Source organism: Talpa europaea (genome assembly GCF_964194135.1).
Source record: "Talpa europaea genome assembly, chromosome: 4".
NCBI classification, from domain to species: domain Eukaryota; kingdom Metazoa; phylum Chordata; class Mammalia; order Eulipotyphla; family Talpidae; genus Talpa; species Talpa europaea.
In genome coordinates this window covers 46088202-46107353 of record NC_140070.1, presented here as the reverse complement: position 1 = coordinate 46107353, position 19152 = coordinate 46088202, and the positions used below count along the sequence as shown (strand labels likewise).

Below are 19152 nucleotides of genomic sequence, written 5' to 3'. Positions count from 1 at the left end.
TCTTTAAGGCTTATTTTTTAAACAGAAAAGGAATTTTATGACACATATAGTACTTTCCCCCCCTTAATGCTATATCTTGGCATCTTTGCATTACTCTACTAATAAAATTAATTAATTCTCTTTAATGGTTTTCTAGTATGGTATTGTGTGATGTACAGTTATTTGGTAAATGACTTCATTGACACATGGATTTTTAATAGCATTTTACTATTCAAGCACTTCCTTTCATTGTTACAAGTACTTTTCTTCACTTTGGCAGGCAGAATTCTTAGTAAGAGGATGGTGAAAATCAGATAGTAAAAATTACATAAGTATGTGTATAGTCATATTATTATATATATTCATACATTACAGAAATATTATACACAAATACACTTAATGCATTAAAACATAGCTGCGGGAATGTTATGATTAAAGTGGAGTTAGCCTGGGTCATGGGTGAAATGCTGTCTGGAGCATTTCAACTCTTTAACATTCTTGGTGTAGGGTACCCAAATAAGGTGGTACTGTTATAGTAGTGTATAGATCTCGATAGGGTGAATACTGCAGAAACAGAGGCCAAGAGAAGAAATTCATGTGAAACAATTAAGAACATTTAATCAGTAGTAGTCTGGATAACTGAAGTATCAAAATAAGTGGAATAGGTAATTTAAAAAAGGTTCTCCTAAAACATTTTAATCTGAGCTATGTCATTTTAATGAGTAGCCCCTGTACTCTTCAAGTAACCTGGGCTTACACATATTTTATTGTTCTTATGTAATATCATATGACCTTATGGGAACACCACTGAAATTGCTTCTTCATGGTGCACTTGATGTCCATGAGTCCCATTACTGGTGATGTTAACTCTAATCTCTTAATTAGGTTAACTCTAATCTCTTAACCAGGTTTTCCACTGTACAGTTGTCCCCTTCACAATAAATAATGTAGGAAGTAATTTGAAATTTTATTAAAATCCCATTCTTAATTATCCTTTCAGCCATTAAATTTTGCATCTATGTTTAGAACTAGGGTTCACTCTTCAGCCATTGCTGTATGGAGGGTAGCATGCTCCCTTTGACTAGGAGAGCACAGACCTATATTGGGTGACTATTTGGTAGGGGTGTTGTAGAAGGAAATGAAACATTTGGGGAGTGACTGTTCTTGGATTTTAAATTTCTTTGCAACTCTAAGATCAATTATTTTTATGATCATCTACCAGGCAGAGAAGCTTTTTATATTTTCAAAAAAATTAATAGTGTTGGCCTGGGTACATTTTGGATCAGGAGGAGCCTTGATATAGCTCTGTTACTTCCATGTTTTCTCTATTACCTTGAAAAGCATAATTTCTAAACAATTCTTTTGGCAGGTATTAAATAACTAACATTAGTGAACATTTGGGCTATTATTATTGCTCTGATATTCCTAGTAAGGCAGAAGTTCCCTGATTGTAGAGGGAACAGAAGCGTAGAGGTGATCTTAGCTTTCTTCTCCTAGTTCATTCTCTTTCATAATTATACTTTAAATTCATTGTCTACTTCTCTCCTGACCTCATGCCTCATCTTTAGTTTGGGCCTCTGTTGTTTCTTACCTGGAAATGGAAGTAGTTTTCTAACTGACTTCCTTGCCTCCAGACTGACCTCTTGCTGCACCTTCTGTAAAATTGCCTAAAAAGATTCTGATCCCAACTCCACTGTGTGAGAGGGGATTTCCCAGACTGTCAAGCACCATCTGGGTATCCTACAGTGCAGCTCAGTTGTCAGGATTGACACCATCTACCCAGAGAGAGTTCAGGACTCAGTCAGTCCTACGAGGCTACTCCCTGCCCCTAACTCCCCACTTCAGATGCCAGTTGCAATTCCAGGGTATATCACCTGTGCTTCTGAATGACCAGTGGTAAGGGGGTTAACAGTCCCCTCTTTGGGTTCAGTTAATTTGGTAGAATGACTCTCAGAACTCAGAGAAACATTTTATTGGATTAACAGTAGATTTTAAAAGGATATGTAACTCGGCAACAGCCAGTTGGAAAATAAACATAGTGCAAGGTAAGGGAGAAGGGCACAGAGTTTCCTTACTCTCTGAGTGTGCCTGGCTTCATGAATCTCCATGTGTTCACCAGTTGGGACTCTCTCTGAACCCTATCCTTTTGGATTTTTATGGGGCTTTTTATATAGGCACGATTGATTAAATCATTGACTATAGATGATTGAATGCTATCTCCAGTTGCTCTTACCTTCCTGGAGGTTTGGGATAGGACTGAAAGTTCCAACCTTGTAATCACATGGTTGGTTCTCCTCTAGCCATTCCCCATCCCTGGGAGTTTTCAGAAAGCCACCTAATTAACATAACAAAAGACACCTTTATGAATCTCATCACTTAAGAAATTTCAAGGGTTTCAGGAGCTCTTTTCCAGGAATGGGATTGAAGAGCAAATATTTCTTATTATAAATCTTAATATTCATACTCTCCTAGGGCTCTTGGTTTCCACCAGAGTCAAATTCTGATTTCTTAGGAGACCATTGTAACCTGATCCTTACCTGTCTTTTCTATCTTCTGTCTAAATCATTTTGTGGCATTATGTCTGACAATTTCTTGATTGCCCTGTGCTCTGTCCCATTGTGCTGTTTGTGCTACTAGAAATGTCCTCTCCTCCATTCTTTACTGATTAACTCCTCATCTCATAAAGCTCACACCCGGAGTCACCTGCAGCTGTGCCAGGTACCCTTTTCTGTATCCACAGTACCTTCTTTTTATTCCTTCAGCATCCTCACCGTAAGCTTTTGTATTGTAGAAGTTAATTTTCCTTTCTGTCCCACTTCTAGATTCTGAGTATCTGAAGAATAGGAGTCCCTTTTTATCTTTCTCTATGTCCCTTGTACTTAGTTATAGGTGTTCTTTAACTGACTACAGAAGAGATGCACAGGAAGCAGCCCCAGGGCACAACTCAAGCAACAGGAACTTTTGAGCAGTTAGAACTTTTTCACAGTTGGAATGTGCTACTTTAGGAGTGGCAAATTTCCTCTTTCTAGAAGTATGAAGATATAGGCTGGGTACACTTGATACTAGTTCACCATGTGAGATATTTTCAGTTGTCTTACTCTGAATAGAGTGAAATTGTAAATTTGGAGAAATGATTGGAATCTGTAGATTGAATATAGAGTTTACCACATTTCACAAATTCATCTGTAACAGATTTGAATTAAAGTAATAATCTCATATCTTAAAATGTTTTATGGTAAAAAAACTAAGGAGTATGTGTTATCATCTAGTTTCAAGCTTCAGCCACCATTGTAGCCTTAGTTTCAGGTCTTAATTTCTGTGATGATTTTAGCACAGTTCATTAAATTAATCAGAAATTAGACACAGCTCCAGCCTCTGAGGGGACCACAATCTGTTTGGCAAGTTTTTTTTTTTTTTTTAAATTTTTTTTTTTAAGATTTATTTATTTATTTATACAAGCACTGGGTATAGTCAGAAGCGCGGGAGGGTGAGAGAATTCACCAGAGCCAGAGCAGGGAGCAGAGCAGGCAGAAGAACAGAAGTACACTGCTGAGGGGAGCAGCGGGCGGCAGGAGAGGTCTGCACGCCATGTGGGACCCTCCTCCGGTGGCCGGGGAGCAGCCGGGGATTGAACCGGCACTGCAGAGGCTGCGGGCAGCTTCGCAACCCAGAGCTCAACCGCTGCGCCACCGGGGAAGCCCTGTTTGGCAAGTTTTATAAAAATTTTTTTTAATTTGAGTTGGCGGTATAAGTGCTTGGTATAAAATTCAAAAGGCAGAGGGTGTCTGGTGAAAAATAAGTCCCCTACATCTTTGTACCACTCTCTATCAATTCAGGCACCTAGTTCCCCTTCCCTGAGGCAACCACTGTTACCTGGTACCTGCCTTCTCTTCTAGAGAGAGTGTGTGTATGGAATGAACATCTCATGTGCTTATACTTCATTGCATGTAGAGCTGGACTTTTCCCTTCAGTGGTGGTATCACATATTAGTAAGTGGTTTGGTATATTTTTCAGTTTATTGAGAGAAAAAAAGTCTCAGATTTGGAAAAGGAATCAATGTGGTAGTAGGAGCCAAGGAAGCAGGAAGCAGCGGTGACTCATAGTGGGAAAGTCATACAAAAAGGCAGGAGACAAGGCACTCAGGTTGATTGTGGGATGTGAGCATGGTTTTTCAGGAGGGCTGTGGCGCCCAAACTCTAACACTTGATCAGAAACTCTCAGTTCTGGCTTTTTAAGATTCTGCCAGAGGTGAAGTATTTGCTTCCAAAGATCTCCAGGCTCCTTGGCATGTCTGTTCACATTGTAGATATTTCACCATTAGTTTTCACTCATCAAAGCTTTTGCTAATAATGTTGTTCTTTAGTATTTACATGACAGTTTCATCCTGCCAAACAGATTGTGGTATCCTCAGAGGCTGCAGCAGTGTCTTGTTCTTGGTCACACTGCCTAGTGAGGTGAGTGGTCAGTAAATACCATTAGTTAATTGCATTTCCAGATGGGATGAGAACTCTGGCATTGCTTCTCTTTTATGAGGCCACACACTCAAAAAAAAGAAAGAAAGAAAGAAAAGAAAAAGAGACTGCTGGATTTGAAGACCTAGCTTTTTTAATACTCTAAAACATTCTCTGATATCCAGAAAAAAAGAACATACAACTGCATTTGTTATGTCTCACTAAACAAATAGATAACTGAAAGGCAAAACTGTATAAAAATGGACTGGAATAACCCACCCACACCCACACCCCATAGCTGTTCTCTGGTTTCAGGAACTTTCCATCATTGTCATGAGGGTCTGCAGGGAACGTGTACTGAGTTCCTATAGCAGCTATTGGGATCAGCCTGCTGTATCCCCAGCAGAGTGGGATTTCAATGAGAAAGGCAGAATTTCTGGTAATTTCAGAGGAATTTAAAAGCTGTTTGACTGTAGGAAGTGTATTCACTTTGAAGTGCTCCTCTGTTCCAGAAGAAAATGGCTTCACTCATTGGCTATCTATTTGTAGTTGCCATTTGTTTCCAAGTAAGGGAAGATTACCAAAAATGTTTATTTTTTAGCTTACTCAAATATTTATATTTTCTCTAGTTTCTTTTCTGAAGTATTTTGGCTCATTCTTTTTTTTCCTGATAAATAACTGCTGTTCATATTTCCTTTGTTCCAGTAGGTTGTGAATGTTAGCTTTAAAACAGATATGTTTCATCAAAGGATTATTGGGACATGAGATTTCATATAAATTGATGCATGCCAAAGCAGAGAAAATTGAACTTTAATAATTGGCAATTTCTTCTCTGACCCCAGAAAGTGCAGTTTTAATATTTATATGTAAAGATTTCAGAGAGGGAAGAGAAATGCCTTGTGAATGCCTCAGATGTTTAAACGGGTTCTCAAAAAGGGAAGCAACGAAGGGCAAGCTTCCATGCTTTCATCCTTCATACTCTTCTAGGCTGCTGTTCTGGTCAAAGAATTTGCCTTCTCAGACCTACTGCTCAGTGCCTTTTTCACCTCCCCCTATGCCCCTCACTCTATCCATCTGCATTCACTAGTTCATTTTTCTCCTCCTGCCCTCTTCTCTTTGTCACACTGAGATACTTCAGGTGCTAGTCTTGACTCCCACCCTTAGCACTGCACCGGGACCTTGGACCCTAGTCACCATTCTCTTTCCCTCTGCTTTCCTAGGAGCTCTGGCCCCTGATTAACTGTGCCTCTGCACGATAACTGAGATCTTGAATAAAGGATACAACAAGTGTGGGGAAACATAATAGTTTGGCTTTGAATCTGTCAAATTGAGGGCTGTAAGACTATTAAGTAGCTAAGTGGGAGAGATTGGAGATAAAGGGGTATGAGAAAGACCAGCTGATGCTATGAGAGCCCATTTGTGGTGAAGTGGTCTGGTGGTCTGAAACTTCTAGCGTACTAAGGGAGAAGAGTTTGTCATTACGATAAGAGTAAGTCTTCCTCAGGACCGAAGCATACAGGATGGATGCCTTAACAGATTTGCCTGGTACTCAAAAGAAAGGCAGAAAGGGGCTCCCTTTGTGCTAGCTAAAAGGGACAATAACACTGTCCAAAAATGAGGAAACCAGAAGGGTAACAGTGAAGTGGTGAGGTCCTGTGAGGTTTGAGGTGAGATGAGTAGGAGAGAGGGTTTGGGGTTGCTGAGCAGGATTAAGCAACTACACTGAACTTGGGTGGGGAGCCGGGGGTGTCATCATTGTGTGAAAATACCCTTCTCTCCTGGGCAGTCATTTTCCCAGCAGTGCTGGGCAATAGGAGTAGAGTGAGGGGCTGCCAGGATGCTGGAGGCGCCCTCTAAGGGTGTGGGAGTGAAATAGTTGAGGGTGTCCATACGACTTTTGTCAGTAGCATTCTTCTTTGGTGCACAGGTTATGGGAAAGTAAAACCAATTACTGACTGCACTGGAGAGGAGAGAAATAGCTTAATTGGTTGTTGCATTTCAGCTATGAGCACAACCCTTGGCTTATAAATGTGCTTCATAAATGCTAATTGAATAAAATGATGGAGACAAAGAACTGGTTTTTCAGGAATCTGAGGTAATGATGAGATCTTTGATAGAGGGGTATTTTTGCATTTATTTGAGTTATGAAGCAATTCTTTGGTATGTAGGAATACTGAATACTGACATTTGAAGATGACAGAAAATCAAGATGGCATCAGGAAGATGGCAGGAGACAGTCAAGAGCCAAGGCCTCTGGCATGAAAGATAATGAGTAGAAGTTGTGAGCTTCAGCGTATAGGGAGGGGATTACATGAGGAAGAGATGTTTAGAGAGGACTAAATGACCCTGAAAGAATGCTAACCCTATTTTCTCATTCTACTTCTGGTGTTGTAGGAACTGAATGATGGAGGGAAGAGATGACTTCTGAGGAAAGTCAGATTGAGGGAGAAGGTGGGAAAGGTGTTTGTGAAGAGGCTAAGGGTGTGGGACTGAGGGTGTTTAGAATACTGTGGGTCCCAAGATGGGAGACAGGACTGCAGCATGTTGTTGGCAGAGCACAGGAAGGCTGATGTCAGAGTCTCTGGGTTTGAGTAGGCTGGGGCTTATGGAGAAGAGCAGTGGGGCAGTAGGGAGTGACTGCTGTTGACACTGGGGTCTGCTTTTGTCAGGAGGGACCTGTGTCACACTGACTCAAAGTGTTGTGTTTTCCTCATTTTACCAAAACTGAACTTGGAAAAGTTAATCATTTACCTAAGGGTCATAGGTTCTCTTGGTTCCAAATTCTGTGATTGCTGTGTGAATTTCTTTTGTGCACTTGGTCTTTGTGTATTGTCCTGTTCAGAGATAGCATGAATATAGGGATATTCTGTGCATTCTCTTGAAATTAGTCAATGAGTGCTTCTGGAAAGGTTTCTCATTCTTGGCCCAAACTTGCTGGGCTATATAGTGCTATAGCACCTCCTGGTGGCAGTGACAGTATGGTCAGAGGCAACAGTATGGTCAGAGGCAACAAAGCCACTCGCACAGCAAGCAGCAAGAACTTTTCCTTTGTTGTGAATTTGCACTTACCAAGTAAATTCTTTGTATACTTAGTTTAATATTTATATATCCTATAGCGTTTGGGTGATATTCTTGCTGTTTCCTTTCACCTATATTATGTCCCATTTATTTCATTGACTTTTTCATTAGCACATAACCACATTTGAATATCTCTATTGCAAAAAGAAAAAAAAAACTTTGGATTACCCCCCACCCCCAATTTGTCCTAGTAAGTTTCTTAAAGAATGATTGCCCCTGTCTTCTGCTATTTCTAGCTCTCCACCAAAGCTTTGTTTGGGAGAGGGATATTCTTATCAAGACCCCATGAACAGAACAAAGAGTAACATGAAATATTACTTCAAGGTCTCGACAGTGGAAGCCATTGTGAATTTCAGCTATTGCTTTGCAGTTTGAGCTTCTCCCATGAACATCTCTCTGGGAACAAGGGTTTATTTATTGATTAATGCTTGTTGGTTCCATGAAGCTATGATGTGTTGGCCAGGTATTGATATGTACTGGGTTCCAGGGATGTCTTCTTAGTTAATTCTCTTTCTTCTAGATTTTGAGTCACTTGAAAAATAGATTCAGAGGTTAGATAGGTATCCAAACGTGAACTTTCTTAGTGGGTACTGTTAGACAAGAGAATGTGGTCTAGATATTCCATGAAGATTTCATGCCTTGAAATCACTCGTGGGGTCAGCGGGTTGTAGAGCATACACCTTCATTCACCAGTACATGCAGGCATTCAGAGCTTGACTCATCAACCGGAGAAGACATCAGTGACTAGTCCTGGTGTGTAAATTACACATCTCAACCTCTTGGCTCTTCATAGCTTTCTTTTCAGGTCTTCCTGATCGATGACTCTGTAGCCCTAAGCAAGATTTCTGAATCCTAGATGACAGGTTTTATCAGGAGTTTGTGGTTTTTCTGGACATTTAATAGAGAGTGGCTTACTGGGTTGAAATTTTATCCAGTTGAAAAATCCATGGTTGTTTCTGACAAATGGATTTTTTTATAGCTGCATAATTTTCACATGTGAAAGGCTCATGGCATTTATTAGTCAATGAGCTAATCAGTTAAGTCAAGCTGTTCTTTTTTCTGTTATCACAGATTCAGTTGTTTCTCCATTTTACAGGTTGAATATAAGTTGGGATTCCAAGTAGACAATTTTGTGGCTATGGACATGCCCCAGGTTAACATTTCTGCCCAAGGGGAAGTTCCACGCACTTTATCAGGTAAGAGTGAGTCTCAGACAGAGATAACATGCAGTTTTAAACTGTGTTACTGACATCTCCCCAACAACAGTTTAAATACTGATATGTAGTGTCTTATTTGATAGGCATAAGATACCTAAGTACTTCGATAAGTAATTTTTGTAAATAGTGCTTATTTGCATCATGTTTTAAACCATTCCATCTTTTCCTTATCCTCTAGCATTATCTCTTTTCAGTTCTTCTTTTCTCCTTTTTTGCATTGCTGACTGGCAGTGGCCTTTACATGGGTTCCTGTGTCTGGTCTTGTTCCTGTTCCATTATTTCCCACACTGTGGCGTAATTATCATTGCACACTAATGCCTGACCATGTGCCATCAAGCCCATCAGCCCTGACCCCCATCGACTGAATGCACTGCAGACTCTTTAGTGCTGCGTTTAACCTTTGCTCCTGCATACCTGTCTGTTCCTGCACTTGCCGCATCATCGAATGCAGTTCTGATGTTCTTGCCTGTACACATGATACTGTCTTTTCCTTTTTTCTGCTTACGAATGCATACATACTGCTCACTCTGGAAGACTCAAAACCTGCCCTGTCCTCTTCTGTCTCCTGCTCTCCTTACTGTTAACCCTTATCCTGCCCCATAGAAACATGTATTTACTGTTTCTGAGCTGATCATTTTATCTTGTAATTCGTTGTTTCAGTTTTTCCCTACTAGCCTGTGGCCACCTGCCGGACAGGAGCTATCTTTTCAGCTCTTTTGGTGCCTAGCATAGTGTCTCATACTTGATGGTCCACAGTAGTGACTCAGTAAATGATTTAAGTATCAAATTTATACAAATTTAACTTCTTTTGAGAAAGGTCCCTCGGAGATTAGAGATTTTAAGAAAATACAGATTGTTAGAACTTTGAAAATGTGAGCCACAGCATTGTGTAGAACTTTTCCTGGTAGTCTTGTTCACTGTTAATAGTGACATACATTAAACTGCACTTAAAGAGGGTCTCCCCTGGTGGCTCAGCGGTTGAGCACTGGGCTGCAAAGCTGCCTGCAGCCTCTGCAGCGCCAGCTGGATCCCTGGCCTCCGGCGAGGGTCCCACATGGCACGTAGACCTCTCCTGCTGTGCTCACTGCTCCCCTCAGCAGTGTATTTCATCAGTCTGCCTGTTCTGTTCCCTGCTCTGGCTCTGGTGAATTCTGATTCTCTCACCCTTCCACGCTTCTGACTGTACCCAGTGCTTGTATAAATAAATAAACCTTTAAAAAAAAAATTGCACTTAAAGAAAACATAGGAAGGCTGGTTCGTGGATCAGTAAAGATATTTAGAAGGGTCCATATTTCTCATTCATTCATGCAGATGGGAGAATGATTTATTCTATGTTTGTAGGAAAAGAACCTTAAACTGAATGATTTCAAAAAATGATGTGATTCCATTGCAATAGTAATTGATAAAATGCCAGTTTCTATTCAGAAAGGTTTTTATTTTTTTAAATTCATAATTGAGAATTTATCAGATTCATTACAGGTTTATATTTAATCCTTTAATTCAGAGTAACACATAATTGCATTTTGATGGTATGTCCTTTTTATTAAGTAATTTTTGTTGTTAACTATTGCTGCTATGACTAATAAAGTAAGCAGAGTTTGCCTTATGATTCTACAGCATTATGATTTAATATAATGAGATAAAGCGATGTGTTAAAAATCTTGAACAAAAGTTGAGAATAATTCTCTCTATATCTTGGTTTATTCTTTAATGCTAACTTTCGTGTTAATAATGAGTAAAATACTTAATGTCTGAAGAAACTGTGTTCTGCCAATAAACTCTCTGAAAGTTCCTGCTTAGTATTTTATGTAAATGCATTTTTAGTTTTATGCAGCAAAATTAAATAATTCTAAGATATTTAATGAGTAATTACTTTTTTTTTAAACAGTGTTTCGGGTCGAACTTTCCTGTACTGGCAAAGTAGATTCTGAAGTTATGATACTTATGCAGCTCAACTTGACAGTAAATTCTTCAAAAAATTTTACAGTCTTAAATTTTAAAAGAAGGAAAATGTGCTACAAAAGTAAGGAATTTATTTACCAAAATGTGTGTTTTTATATAGATGTGAGAATGTCAAAATTAGATTTGTCATCTTTTTGCTGATTTGTCACCAAGTCTTGAATATAGTTGCAAAATGAGAAAAAAAGAGCACTAACAGATGAAATTTGGAGTTAATCATCAGATAACTTGCAGCCACAATTCTCACTCAGATGACACAGTCTCTCTTTGCTCGAAATCTTTCATCAAAATTGCTTGGACAGTTCCCATTAGCAATGTAAGATAGTGCTGATGCAGCTGAAGAGGTAAAGAAATCTGGTAATTCTGATGGGAATCCTTGAGTAACCGTGTGTTACTATGTTTCCCTTATAAAGCTACCCCTATACAGCGGTATCCATGAGCCCAGATAAATATCCATGAGCCCAGATAAACCTGGGTCAGAATCACAGCTCTGCCCTTGCCAGGACATTGGAACAAGTTTCTTAACCTAAGTCTCAGTATTTTTACCTGTAGAATGAGCATGATCTGTTTCAGAGACTTAGAGATTTTTCTTTATATACACCAATTGAATCTAACCTGAGTACTCACCATAAGTGAATACTTAATAAAAATTAATCATTTTTGGTTTTGAAAAATCCAATTCAAGAAATTGCACTGAATATAAGAGAGGTCTAGATTATAGATCAAAGAATGTTAGTGTTCTCCTTAAAGGTTGAGTCCAACCCACTTAACTTTAAATTCTAGACAAGGTAAAGTGACTGACTTTATAAGGTCATGTAGGTAGAGCTGGTTAGTGTCTGAACTAGGAATGAAAAGAAAACGTGTAAGCTTGTATTCCAAGTATTTTACATGCATTAAACCCATTTGATCTTTAGGGCAACCCTAGGGAGGAGGTTCTCTCCATATCTCCATTTTCTAAAGAGGAAGCTGAGGTTGAGAGAATCTAACCAACTTGCCAAGGTCAGAAAGTCAAGTGGTACAGTTGGGATGCAACCCATGCTCTTAGCTGCCTTGTTAAATTTTTAACATACTAATCGAAGTTTGTACTGAGACCTGAAGTGAGTTATAATGACTAATGTTCAGATATTTTCCAATCAAAAAGCCATACTACATTAGAATGAACATTTTTTAAATGAAAAATGAACACCTCTTAGCTTTCAAGTTGTGATATGTTTTTGAGTTTTCATGTATTTAGTTGTATACCTACTTTCATGTAATTTTAACATTAAAGTAGACTTAAGAGACCCTCTGCTTTAATGTAATTCTTTTATGATTGACCCTGGCGTGGCCACCTACCCAGCATAGCTGGTCAGTGAGTAGTGTGAAACCTCCAGTTCCTGATCTCTAGGGAGGTGTGCAATGACCGTACCACATCCCCTCATCTGTTAATGCTTAGAGGCAGAATGTTGGCCAAAAAATTGGTTGTGGAGCCCACCAATGCTAATATCCACTAAGGTTAAGGATTAACAGATATTTAGGAAGATTCCATATTGTCCCCATTTTCTTTAACACATATATGAAAATTAACTTTAAAATTCTCTTTTGGTGCAGTTTTCTATTCCATTGTAGACATAAGTGTAATATAGTACCCTCCTCTTTATTTGGTGGTCCTACTTCTCTAGTCATGAATTCATATGTTTTCATGTATTTGTGTATTTGATTTTTCACTCTATTACATTTAAAAACATAGCACAGAAAATTTATCTGTGCTGTTGAATGTTAATGGATATTAATTGGCAAGAAAGGCTCTTTATCATATGAGGGTGGGGACTACTGGATCAGACAAATTTTGTTACTCTGGCCCTCCCTAGAGCCTGTGCACCGTGTGCTAGTGGCAATGTGCATGGGGCACTGTGAGTCTCCACAGAGGTTATAGTATGTGACTTTTCCCAAACCACTGAAACTTGACCACTGAAACACTTTTTCAATGAGCATCTAAAAGCTACACACTTAGGCCAGTGCTGGCCATAGAAGGTTGATTGATGATTATCTGATAGTAATGCAGCATTTATTTTCTTGCAGCAAGTATCTTGTTACTTATTCAGGCAGCATTCTGATAGATCACAAAATTAAGAAAATGCAATTACAGTATTTGAGGGTTTTCTTGGAAAAGAATTTCTAAAGTATCTTTTATCTCCTTTTTACTTCAGAGCTTGAAGAAGTAAAAACTTCACCCTTGGACAAAAACACTAGCAGAACTATTTGTAAGTGTTGCATTCATCTTTCTCTATTAATGAAAAAAGGCTGATTGTAAATGAACATCGTTACATGAAGTTTGGAGGCTTGTAATTTCCTAAAGATAAATGACACTGTGTTATTTATTTCACTGATATTTTGTAGATTATATAGTCATATGAAATTATCAAAATACTGAAAATTTTAGAAGGTGAAGTTTACATATATAACAGATGATCTAAAAATCTTGCAAGAATTTATAGCACATCATTTCAAATGGTCACTACTAAAGTGTGAACATGAAATATAAAGTTTAGGAGAAGTTGAGAAAATTCTGATTTGTGACCTGAACCTAACCTTTAGCTCATTTGATCCAAGTGAGAAATGTGAGCTTAAAAGAAACCACATGATTTGAACCTACAAAGCTGAAATTCAAAGTAGATGTTTATTTTTTGGTAATAGTTGTATTTAGATAGTATAACTGTGACTTCTTTTTTCCTTTTCTGACATGGGTACATCATTGATTCTTGCTCTTGCTGATATACTTTTAATAACCTTATCTTAAAATATTACTAAGCTTCTCCTCATCAAAGTAAACTTAAAAAAAATAGGGGTTGTGTGTATTTCAAGTGCACAACAATTAAGGGAGTGCTCCAGCGAACCCCCGTGTGATCATCACCCTCCTTGAATAATGATCAGCATTTTGTCAGTGGTGTTCCATTGAATCCCTCCTTTCTTGGATGGGTAGGTGGGTCAAAAGGCAGTGTCTTGATATACCTCCCAGTATCATAGCATTTTCATCCATGAAGGGTTAATGTGGCTCTCTTTAAAATAACTGTTCACGGGGCCTCCCCTGGTGGGGCAGTGGTTGAGTGCTGGGCTGCAAAGCTGCCCGCAGCCTCTGCAGCACCGGTTTGATGCCCAGCCACTGGTAAGGGTCCCACATGGCATGACAGACCTCTCCTATCTCACCCGCTGCTCCCCTTAGCAGTGTATTTTGTCAGTCTGCCTGTTCTGTTCCCCGTTCTGTCTCTGGTGAAGCCTCTCACCCTTCCGCACATCTGGCCTGTACCCCGGTTCTTGTATAAAATAAATAAATAAATCTTTAAAAAAAAAACAACTCTTCACTTATAAAAATTAACATAATTTCTTAACATCTTCTATAGCTTGTCTACGTTCAAATTAATCTGATTGTCTCAAAATTGTCTTTTTATAGTTCCTGCTCCCCCCCACCCAAATCAGGATCTAAATGAAGCCTATATATACTATATTTGGTTGATATGAGTTTTATATTAATTAGATACCACCTCTTCTCCTTTTAATAACACCTATTTGCTAAAGAAATTGAGTCATTTATCCCATAGAGTTCCCCAAATCTGCATCCTTGTGACATTTGACATGGTTTTGTCTCTCCTAGAAACTGGTAGATTTCATACTTGATTAGACTTAGGACCAACTCTTGGCAAGAATATTTCACATGGTAGTGTATCTTTCTTATTTTATCTTTTTCATCACCTCAGGAGGTTCAGAGTATCAGGATGTTTCAAAGTAGATGTTTTTTGATGGAAAAATAATATGAGATGTTGTCAGCTTTTTGAGAATATTTCATTTGGATTTATCTCTGTGTAGAAATGCTATTTTTAAAAACATCAGCTCCTTAGGTTTACTTTTAAAATTCTTGTGATTTTAGTCATTTCTTTCAGACTAGTAGGATGTTATTTCATAGAAAGAGAATAGAGTAATGCATATTCTTGCTTGTGTCTTCCTCAGTCCCTCTTTCCTTCCCTTCCTACTTATGCATCCAGCCAACATTTATTGAGAATTTATGATGTACCAGGTAGTGTGATTGAGGCAGAGGATTAAACTGAGCAAAACAGACCCGACTTTCAAGGGCTTATCATATAGTAATGGAGGTCGACAGGGCAGTTGTCAGTGATAACAACATAGCAAGTCAACTGTGGTAGGACAAGCACACAGTTCCTGAAGAGCAGAGTACAGAACCTCGTCTGTGAAGGCATGAGGGACAGCTTTTTGAGGATAGTGACATTTCATCTGAGACCTGAAGAGTAGCCAGGTAGTGGTAGGTGAAAAGTCAGAGTAGGGGAATGGGAATTTGGAAGTAATAGAGCAGGGAGCTTTGGGGTTCAGCAGAGTGGCTTTCTCTTCTCTGTCCTGGAGTGAACCTGGGTAGAGACTGCCAGCATCAGCTTTTGGGATCAACGTTTTCTAAGATTCCGTAACTGGTGGCCTTCTTTCATGCTACAGTTAAATCTATCAAGCTGCCTTAGAAGCCATTTTCTCTTTTTGTATTAATTTGTTTATAACTTATTGTTTGTTGACTCAAGGTTTAAGTTTTAGAAAGCAATTTTATTTTCCTGCTTTTGAAAGCTATAGTTTTTACTTTTGTCCTGACCTATCTCCAGAGCTCTAAACTTACATTTCTGTCAAATTTACTTCTCCTTGTTAAGTTGTACTAGGTACTTCAAATTTATCTTCACCGGAGCAAACTCTTGATTCTCTCTACTTCTTATCTTTGTAGGAAGTACCATTATCCACCTACTTCTTTATATATATATATATCTCCAAAAAGGTTAAGTTTATTAGATGAATGAAAGGGAAATGTCACAAGTAGGCAGGAGAGCTGCCTGTCCACCTAATTCTTTAAGCCAAAGTTTTGATTCCTCTTGGCCCTTTACCCCAGTGTCATTTATTAGCAAAGGTCTGTTGATTTTGCTTCCTAATCCATTAATTTCTCATTTTCTTTATAAGGTTCTTGCCTAAGCCACAGCTGTCTCTTTCTTGGACTGCTGTGGTAACTTTAAAATTGTTCCTTGTTTTTTTCTGCTCTTGCCCCCTATACAGCATTCTTTACACTGCATGCAGAGTCATTTTTTTCTCCCAAGAATGATAATGTATGTCATTCCTTGTAATAATTTCCTATTTAATTTAAGGTAAAACTCAAAGCGCTAAGGTTTTACTAAGTGGAATTATGATGTGAACACTCACTAACCCCACTTGAATCCTGAAAATGCTTCTATTTCTGTGTTCCTCTCTGTTCCTCATACCATGTGTGTCTTTGCCTCTGTGTGTCTATGTTTTTGAGTCACTTCTATTGTTGACACTTTCTCTATATTGAATGATATAAAACTTGAATATTATTTAATGAGTTGAGCCTTATTTTCTTGCCTTTCTCTTTAAAAATAGATAAGTAAAATAAATTATTACCTCAGAAGAGAAAAAGATGGAGTTTTTGTTTGTTTGTTTTTTTAACTTGTGGGTCCCTTTTGTATAGTCCTTCTCCTGTAAGTCAGTGGTCATTGGCACAAAAGTAATCTGACCCTCAAACATGTGGCAATTGAACTTTAAATTACTTAAAGTGAAATGAAACTTCAGTTCCTCATGCTACTTTTCTAGTGCTTGATAGCACAGGTGGTCTAGTGCTGCTTTGTTAGCGACCTGCAGAACATTTCTATCTCTGCAGGAAGTTCTGTTGAATAGCACTTCTACAGATGGTTTACTGTATGGACACACCATTTGCAAATGACTGTTACACTTTTTTAGCCAGAAGTTCTGTTTAAAATCTTTTTTTTTTCAAGCTACAACAAAAACATTTTAAAAATTGTGAAAATTACATCACACTACTGGTGACTAATTTTATCAAAGAAAGGACACATGAAATGAAAATCTTTTACCAAGAACAGGAAACTCATTGTGTATATTGGGTCATAAGCAATTTATATATATATTTAAAAAGCTTAATGTGTTTTTCATTTTCATTTCAGATGATCCTGTACATGCAGCTCCAACCACTTCTACTCGTGTGTTTTATATCAGTGTAGGGGTTTGCTGTGCAGTAATATTTCTTGTAGCAATAATATTAGCTGTTTTGCACCTTCATAGTATGAAAAGGATTGAACTGGATGACAGGTATTCTTTATATTTTGGGGAAGAAAAAAAAAAGCGGTTACTTGCATTTAGATGTGGGTTCATACACACCCATGCACACTGGCATTTGGTGGTGGAGGGGAAGGAGGGAGGATAACTAAGTCTAAGCGAAGGGAAAAATTACTGTCTTTGTGATTACTGTCATTGTGTTTCTCTGGTTTTGTTTGTTTGTTTGTTTGTTTGTTTTTAATTTGTGAAGTCAAAAATCAGTTTACTAGTTGGTGGTAAGGAAATGGAGATTAATTTTTTACCCACCCCTTTGATATGACTCTATTCTAGACTCTTAGTACCTTTTAAACGTAACCCAGTTTCTTCCTCCTCTTTTGTCCCACCATCATTATCCAATCAGCCAGCCAGCCTTTTAGCCAGCCATTCTTCCAGTAAATATTTACTGAGAACCTGCTGTGACTTAACCCATTGGTTCTCAACCTGCTTGCACATTGAAATCCTGGGGAAGCTTTTTAAACATCAGTACTTGGGTCCCACTTCCAGAGATTCTGATGTGATTGGTGTATACTAGTGTGTGGGCATGGTATTTTTCTTAAAGGTTCCTGGATGATTCTGATATATAGCCTTTGAGTTATACTGGGTTAGATATTATGCTAAATGCTGGGAATAAAAATGTTAATGATATACCTCATGGCTTCAAGTATTTAATCTTTGCCACTAACCCATAATTATAAAAGTTTATAAATTTGATGATGGTGATATGTGTAGTATAGTGTGGGAATGCAAAAGGTGCTTGTCCTAGCCTGGATGAGTCAGAGATGGCAGGGAGAACATTGTAGCCAGGATAGAGAAAGAGGGAAAGATCAGAGTAGTAGACAGGTTTCTTTTCCCAACAATTCTTGTTTCCCTCCTCAGTGATTCCCAGTTGCTGATTAAAGACATTCTCTGCTTCATGACTTGGCTTTCAGTCCCTTCCTTTATATGGCGATGTATCGCCCATACTCTCTGAATCTTTCTTTCTCAGCATATCCTTACTTGTGTTCCAGCCAATTGATTACTTAGTCCTTACTTTTACCTTACACCTTGCCCTTTAGCACATTTCTTCATATTTTCCTTCTGCCCACAGGGCTCTCTGCTTTTCTAGCATTGCCTTTCTTTCTTTTTGGCAGCAGTTATTATCCTTTTTCCTTCTATAATACTTTTTTGTCATCTACTAAAAAGTAACCTTTATCCAATTAGGGAGCAGTGTATTTTGTTAGTGACTGAATCCTCAGTCCTAGTGCAGTGTCTTTCATACAATGGGTTTACATATTTGTGGCATAAACAGAAACCACAAGGGGAAGGGAGCTTGGTTGCATTTAATACCTGACCCTAAGTGCTTTCTGTCCCCACTGTTTTACTTACTTTACCTGAGTATAGAAAGAAAAGGGAAAAAGAATGAATGAGAAATACAGGGTAATGTGCTTCAGAATATGTTTTCTGTAGTTGGTGGTGGTGAAATTAAATTTCGATTTCTTATAGGGGAATATGTGGCGCTTGGAAATTACTGAATGGAAAATGAAGTTAACAGGAACATTTTGATAGGACTTGAGAGAGGATACAAGTAGAGTTAGAGGGTTCACTGAAAAGCATGGCATTTAGAAGTCAGTCTTGATATGCATATAGGGTTGCATTTTTCTTTAATGCTTGTTTGTGTGCTAGGGCTGTGAACCTACAAAGGCCAGAGTTGCGTAAGAACCTAGAGTCCATGGGACATATATACCTATGCCTACTAAAATCATCTAATACCATCTAAAAAGGAATTGATGTCCTTTAGTTTTCTGACTTTCTGGTGAAGGCTTCCAGATACTCTCTGAATTAAAGCAACATTTTATAATATGTATTTTCAGAGCATAGTCTACTGATTGAGAGCATGGACTCTGAAGCCACAGCACTTCTGTTTGAGTTCTGGCCATTAGCTTTATGGTCTAGATAGAGTAAGTTTTCTCTGCTATAAAGCAGAGATAATAATGGCATGTACTTAGTAGGAGTGTTGTAAGGTTTAATGAGAAAATACTGTAAATTCTTAGAACAAAGTCCTGCTGTATAGTATATGCCATTATTATGTTTTTTTTTTTTCCTCCAGCAGGTTGTAGTAATGCTAGTAGTGATAGACTAAGGATAGAGAGATTCAGGCACTTAGGAGTCAGAGTCCTTTTATTAATAGAGCATCTTAAATGGCAGAGAATAAAACTACCTGAGATTTATTCATACCAGCGCAGTGGAGCCAGTCTGTAGCTTTCCTGCTCCTGACAATATAAATTCATCTGATTTTCAGTCTCTGTTATTCTGGATGAGCTTATCCCGGAGAGGCAAAGCTT

At 38.4% G+C, this 19152-nt stretch overlaps 1 protein-coding gene across 1 annotated transcript in view; it reads left to right on the top strand.

Moving 5' to 3' along the window:
* The window catches only part of RYK (receptor like tyrosine kinase), a gene marked incomplete at both ends in the record, with an annotated part of 89646 nt that overhangs the window by 24288 nt on the left and 46206 nt on the right, over positions 1–19152 (top strand). Inside the window, 4 exons of the mRNA XM_084232434.1 lie at positions 8605–8704; positions 10614–10748; positions 12874–12927; positions 16681–16825. Of these exons, the coding sequence (XP_084088560.1) occupies positions 8605–8704; positions 10614–10748; positions 12874–12927; positions 16681–16825 (434 nt within the window). The remainder of the gene's footprint in view (positions 1–8604; positions 8705–10613; positions 10749–12873; positions 12928–16680; positions 16826–19152) is intronic.